The sequence below is a fragment of the Thrips palmi genome, unplaced genomic scaffold (assembly GCF_012932325.1).
Source record: "Thrips palmi isolate BJ-2018 unplaced genomic scaffold, TpBJ-2018v1 HiC_scaffold_10, whole genome shotgun sequence".
In the NCBI taxonomy this organism is placed as follows: Eukaryota; Metazoa; Arthropoda; class Insecta; order Thysanoptera; family Thripidae; genus Thrips; species Thrips palmi.
Window position 1 is genome coordinate 15,488,719 of NW_023144621.1, and position 7,113 is coordinate 15,495,831.

The window sequence follows — 7,113 nt, forward strand, 5'->3', positions numbered from 1 at the left end:
TGCCTGCGCGCCGACCTGGCCGACGGCCTGAGCCGCATCCTGGCCTCGGAGCAGTACAACGTGACCCCCGCGCTGGCGGTGGAGCGCGTCGTCCCCGTCGACGCCGGCGGCCCCGCGCACCGCATGGACGTCGCCCTCAACGAGGCGGGGCTGCCCACCCTGGCGGCCACCGCCATCAAGGTGTTCGAGAGCCACGCGCTGGTGTGGAAGATGTGGCCCGGCATGCTGCACCTCAAGATCTTCCGCAGCCCCGGCGAGGGCATGGACGCCGCGCTGGAGGTGCCGCCCAGCACAGGTAACCTTCCACCTTCCACCACTCCGTGCACTCCGTCAGGCCGCCGGGCACCTCGCCGTCACCTCGCCGTCGGCGCGCTGATTGCAGACGGCGTGCTAAATAGCGGCCTGCGCTGCGTGGGCGCACTTGGCGGTCTTCTTCACGCCCCGATCGTGATCCCGCGGCCCGTGGGCCCCGTGGGTGATACGGGAGGTGTTAATCCAACACCACAACGGGACCCGGACGGCTGCTCCCTTGCGGCCGGCTCCACGCGCGCCGCCCGGCTCGGCTCGGCCCGACCCTGCTCCACTCCATCGGTAGAGCTCCACTCGTCGCCGCTTTGTTTCCCGATCCAATCGCCGCACTTAAAGCCCGTTCTAATTATTTACCACACCGTTGATCGGTCGTTCGTTGTTTACACCGATCGGGCCGGAGGAACGGGCAGGCGCTGCTCCGGGAACGAACGGACGGATCGATTCTCGGCATTCAATCAGCCGAGGTTCTCATACCGAAGGGTCCTCGCATAGAACAGAAAAATGTTTAAAATTTTTCAGTGGTCTGCCCAATTTTGCTTGAAGTTTAATACTCAAGTTGTCCCAGAAAGCCGGCGAAAGATACAAACACAGAATCCTCGCACTGCGTCTCACTCACTCTCACCGAGGGGCCTAAATTGCGGGCGTTTGGCACCTTCCCCCTCCCCCTCCCCCGCCACGCCCCGTCCGGTACTTTGTATTGTTTCCGCGGCATTCCCCCGCCACTTTTAAACCGAGCCATCCCTTTGTCTCCGCACTCCATCACTTTACGCAGCGCGGAGCGCCCGCCGGCCTCAATGAGGGTGGAAGCGGGCCAAAAACAAATCAAAACATTTTTTTCTAACATTGAAAACTTTTGTTTTTTTACTGTGTAGGATGAGTATGGTATCACGCACGGGAGACGGACAAGGAGCTACCAGGATGCGTCCGGCGTCATACTTCCGCGAGGCTCCGACACATTCGCACTCGAGGGACCCGCGGTAGATACACTGGATAATTGCAATTAGGATAATTGCAATAGGGATAATGACAAGCCTTCTGCCCGGGGGTCCCCCAGCCAGCACTGTCGGGCCAGCGCCACCCGAATAGGAGAAAGCACACCACTGCCTGCCGGACGGAACATGAAATAGCCTAAGCAGCGCGGGCAATCATTCAGATTCAGATTGCTGTTCAGATTGGCAATTCGGATCCATGACTGGTGCGCAACCTCGAAATACTAATTACCAGGCGCCCTAGGTGGCCAGGCCCAGAGAAACAGTCAGAGGGGAAAAGCGGGTACATTTTTTAAAGCGCGGTTTTGAACTCGGGACCTTGGGGTTTACAGGATTTCACGCTAGATGACCAACCGAAAATTAAGACCGGCGAGCGGGACAAGCTAAAAGCGTAGAAAGTGCGCAACAGGTGCAGGGCGACAACGACAAAGCGTCACCCGCCAGCCCCGCCAATTCTGCAGTGTTTCCCCGCTCCTCTCACTTCTGCCCTCAGCAGACTGATGTCTCTCTCGCGCCCCAACGGGACGACCCATGAGTGCGAGAGAGGCAGGGCGACAACAACCGGTAGCGCGCGGACCACGGCGAGGTTGCGGGTTCGATTCCGAGTGGCGGCTCCGTTTTTCAGAGGCTCGCGCCCAGTCTGACGTTCTGACGGGTCGCTGGCCCATTACTAGCACGCTGGCACCGCAGCGCCGTGACCACTGAATCAACAGCGGACAAGTTTGGGCGCGGGTTCAAATACCGTTACGGCGACTTTTTTTGTGGTGCCCAAGGTGGTCATTTAAATGGTGTTGAGAGGCTCGTTTGAGAACTCGCGTGAGGACAACCCTGTTACAGTCTTCGGCACGTTTTTCGGTTCGAAATAAAGCGTGTCGGAAATGACGATGTCGGGGTTGTCATGGCAACAGCCGCAAACTGCCGCCGAAACGGAGCGGAGCGAAGGAAGTCGCTTCGGCAATTTATTCCGCCCAACAGGAAACGGGAGGACCCACAGCGAACATCGCTTTGTCGCTCCGTCTCCCTCGCACTCCCACGGAACGCCCCGTGAGTGCGAGAGAGAGGCGGGCCTCTTTTGGAGTGTGGTCCTGCGCGGTCCTGGATCCCTATCGAAGTGAAGGGACGGCATTGTTGGCGGCGCGTGCTGTCTCTCCGTCTCTCTCGCACCCCTTCGGACCGCCCCGGGAGTGCGAGAGAGACGGAGAGACAGACGCTTGTTTACTTCCAGTGGCGCCGGACTGAGTCAAATCTGAATCGTGAGACTCTTGCTTTCATTAGTGGCCCAGTGGACCACCAGCCAGCGGGCCGATCCCGAAAAGAGTATAGCTCTGTCTCTCTCGCACTCATGAAGCGGCCCGTCGGGTGCGAGAGAGACAGAGCGACCCTGTCCAACCCTGTCTTTGTTCTCGAACCTCTCGAACCTCGCGCGCCAGGGCGCCGCGGGAGCCTGATCGGCCATCTTCCGAGTCACGCCGTTCCGTTCGACCTATCGAGCGATTCATCGATCGATTTATCGAAGTGTTTGCTCGCGGTACTCCGGCACAGCGGGGCAGCGCCGCGCCTATTAGGCAGAGAAAGGGAGGTTCAGTTGAGCCGCATAATTCCCGCCAAAAATGGCGCGTCCCCATTGGCTGCGGCGTGTCAGTCAGTCAGACACGTTTGTCACCCTGTCCGAGGTTCCGGCGCGAAAAGAGAGTGTCTAATGGGATAGGCACTACCGGCTGCTTTGGAACGGGCAGGACGGACAGCCAATAGGGATGGAGACATTACTCGTCGCTTGGAGTGCAAAGCGGTGCAAAGTGGCGCCCAGACAGCGTGCTCACTCACACGCACACGGTCGCCCACTCTCACACACACGCGTGCGTGTTTCGGTGCGGCATTTAGGCGTTGGGGCCGGCGGTCCTGCTGCAAAGCACTGCAAAGCATTGCAAAGCCCGGCAGCGTGCGGAGCCCGCAGAAGGTCAAGGTGGAAAACGAGGCGGCAATAGCGGAAAGTGGCGGGTGTTTGAACCCTCGGACTTTCCGTGAGTGGCGGTCGCGGTGGCGAGGACCTCCCCGTTTCTCTCCCGTGTTCAATGCGTACAATGTCCGGAGGAAATATTTTCACAATTAGCTTTAATTTTTTTTGGAAGTTTTTGCTGTATCGAACCCGTGCCGGCGGTGACCATATCGTATCACGATGGGCGGCAGAGGGCGGCACCGTAGCCTGCCTTTGCCTGCCGCGCCGACCGTGCCAACGACGCTGACCCCAAAAACACCTACCTAAGCTCCCGCGGAGGAATGGCGGGCGGAGAGGGGGAGGGGAGGGGAGGGGAGGGGGGAGGGGAGGGGAGGCAACCCGGTTTTTCGGCGCACTCCCTTTCCTTTGGCGGGACCTTCTCCCCGCCGAAATGGGGAGGCGAGCTTTCCGGGCCGACCTGCCTCAAACAATGTGCATGTGCGTGTCCGTCTGAGTGTGTCTGTGTGCGTGTGCGCGTGTTTGCAACGAAAACGATAAGTAGCGAGGCATTTCGGAGCGTGGGCAGGGAGGGCCGCGTGGAGGAAGCAGGACAGCGATACACAGCAAACACGCCGGGGAAAGTGAGACGGAGACAGGCGATCGAGTCGCGGGAAAGGTGTGAACCGTTGACGCGAGGCACGCGTCCCTTCGAGGCCGTGATCGAGCTCTCGGTGGGGGGACCGATGAGTCGATGCGAGGCTGCGGGTGGCGAAGGTGTCGACTTGATCCGCGCCGTGGGCCCCACGCTGTCGGCATGGCGATGGCCGTGGCCCCGCTAGCCCCGCTCGGACGGCTAGATGACCCCCAGATGCGGCCCCAGCCAGGTGGTCCCTAGATGTCGACCAGATTCCCCTTTTGGAACAAAGGCCCGCATGCAAAACGCGCGGCCGGCTGTAGTCTAAATGACTACGTCCCCGACATGTTTGTTTTGTTCCTAATCTCTCACTTCCCTTGCAGACGGCCGCACCTGGGGGCTGGCGGCCATCGGCGCGCGCCGGCGCCTCACCATGGCCCTGCTGCCCATCATGTACAAGATGGGCGTGGGCACCACGCTGCTGGGGGTGCTCGTCTTCCTCGCGCTCAAGACCATGTTCATGGTGAGCATCCTGTTCGTGCTGGCCGTCACCAGCTTCGCCAAGCACAAGCTCGGCGGCCTCAGCCACCAGCCCTACGTGCACTACGCGCACTACGCGCCGCCCCACCACAAGGAGGTGCACGTCCACGTCCACGCCGACCCCCACAAGCAGGTGAGCAGCCTAGACCAACCTCACAGCCAGGGACATACTTTGCACAGCGGGCCAGAAGACCGGTGGAGGCCGCCAAAACTCTAGACGCGTTCTGAGCTCCAGAGTCGCTAAATGGGACTCGAACCGAACGTGTGACCCCACCAATGGACTCCTCGTTCGGAGAGCAATCCATTGGTGGGGGTCTTACGTTCGGTTTGAGGCCCATTTAGCGACTCTGGAGCTCAAAACGCGTCTAGAGTTTTTGCCGCCTGTGCGTGCCCAGCCTGCCGCTGAGCGCCTGCGGGGTAGGCAACCCATCGCCCTACCGCGCAGCGGTGTCGTGCGGGCTGGCCTACCCTTCGTTCATCAGGCGCTCCACCACACAGCTGTCTCTCTCGCACTCGGAGGCGTCCCGCAGGAGTGCGAGAGAGACAGTCGAGAGACGCCGGCTGACGCAACGCCAAGGCACTGCAATGCACACCGATAGGCGCGCGTTCGTCACCGCGGGAAAGTGCGATAACTCGGAATACAGCGGTGTGGCCGTCTCTCTCGCACTCGCGGCGCGGCCCGCACGGGTGGGAGAGAGACGGCAAGAGCCCGGAATGCAACGCGGGCCCTTCGGTTTCACCGGAAATATATAGGGCGCATGCGCGGCGTCGGTGTCGCGAGGCGCCTGTTCTGCTGGAGGCGTGTGGGCCGTGCGGTGTCCACTGGAGCCTGCTGGAACTGCCGCAGCCTGCCAACAGACTTTATCATACGGTGCACGGCCGCCAGAGCACGCCGTGGGCACTCTCCCTCTGCCCGCCTGGGCCTGCCCATGCCCCCAGCAGCGAGCAGACAGGCCTGGACAGTGCCAACAGCCAGCTGCCAACCCTGCCACAAAATTTTAATTTTTTAAAACCAATTTTCAACTCATTTAATTTAAAATTTAAAAATTTAAAATTATTTTTATGCGCCATTGACTAGGTATGGTGTGTACCTCTGCTAACCCACTGTCTTTGACTGTCCTTCCCCGCAGGCGTACGGAGGCTGGCACCGCTACGGAGGCCACGGAGGCCACCACGACGGCGGCTACCACACCGTGTACCCGTCATCCTACCACTCGGTGAGCACCAGACCAATTTTTTCGTCTACTACCCGCTTCCGCATGCAGACGGCGAGTTTCTTGCTCGACTGTACCGATGGCACGATCGAAATATGGAAATGATGGACACGTCGAAAATGGTGGCGCCTCTGGCGGGCCAGCACGCACACACACGCACTCACACGCACGCGCTATCCATCAACACGTCACGGCGTCACGACACGCGTGATGGCCGAAAGGTCACGCGTCGGAAAGTACTTCGGGCACGCATTGGCTACCCGACCCGGCCCGGACGGCCCCGCCTTCGAATAAGAAAGTGTGTGTCTTTGTGTGCGTGTATTTTGAGACGACTCTCACCAGGTCGGTGGGTGCAAAACGGAACTGGTACGGGTGTACGGTGGTGTGACGACGCAGGGAAAATGATTGTTTTTTTTTGTTTGTTTTGTCCGGCAGGGCCCGCCGCCGTCTGACGAGGGGTACTACGAGTCGGAGGGCCCGGCCTACTACCACCACCGACGCACCGGCTACGCGGGGCTCTTGGCCTCCTCGCCGAGCGCGCCGCAAAGGTGGGACGCGCCGCAGGGCCCCAGCATGGAGCCCGCCTACTACACTGGCAGCTACAGCCGGTGAGGCGCTCCCGGGCCTTCCGGGCCGCCGACGACGCGGAGCTCGTCGCCATGGTGATGCCGTCACCATGGGCCTTCCCCACCGCCAGCGCCGTGACCAAGGTGGTCGAACGGTGCCGCCATCCACGGAGCATTCGGGCCGACCCGTCGGAGAACCACGAAGTGTCATTCGGCCCTGGAGGACACGCGTCCGTCGCCCCAACGCGATGACGGCGTCCTTCGGCCCTTCGGCCCTTCGGGGCGGAGAAAGGGGGCAGTAAGCTGCAGGACACGCACTCTCGCGGAAGCGAGGGAGAGATTGGTTACCATGGTCACCACGGCCGCCCGCGGGCTGATTCGCTCCGTCTCTCTCGCACCTGCTGGGGAGTGCGGTAGGTGCGAGGGGCACGGAGCGACGAGAGCCAGGCCCTTTGTTGAGCGGGGCCGACGGCGGGGCCCAGCGCACCGCCTTTCTCAACATGAAATTACTAGTCGTTCGGGCGATGGTTGCCTAGTGGCTGCAGTGGCTGCCCACCGCCTTCTCGGCGCCACGGCGCGCCATGGGCATGTCACCGCCTTGCAGTAAGTTATTTATCTATCTATCTATTTATTGGAGCGGCAGCACACCCAGTACACGCGAGAGGCGCCAAGTGGATGCACTGCGAAACCCGTCGCAGACTTTCTAGGAGGAGCGACACTCTTTTTGTGTGGGTGTGGTGGCTGCCGCTCCGAGCAATCTCGGATTTATTTATATTCTAATTTATGTTCTGCGAGAACGAGTGAGCGTGTATTTATTTGCGTGAATGTGCCTTTTGTACGTATCATTGTAACTACCATGAGACATCCAACTTATTTTGAGTCATTATGATAAGTATTAGGTTTAATAAAGCCATTGTTGACCGTT

The 7,113-nt window shown here is 60.3% G+C and overlaps 1 protein-coding gene across 1 annotated transcript; it reads left to right on the forward strand.

The window, feature by feature from the left end:
* On the forward strand, positions 1–7,113 carry LOC117651126 (the record flags this gene model as incomplete). Its single annotated transcript, XM_034394912.1, has 4 exons — positions 1–295; positions 4,252–4,541; positions 5,539–5,625; positions 6,058–7,113. Coding segments are annotated over 4 exons (849 nt in total), but the record flags the coding sequence as incomplete, so codon positions are not given.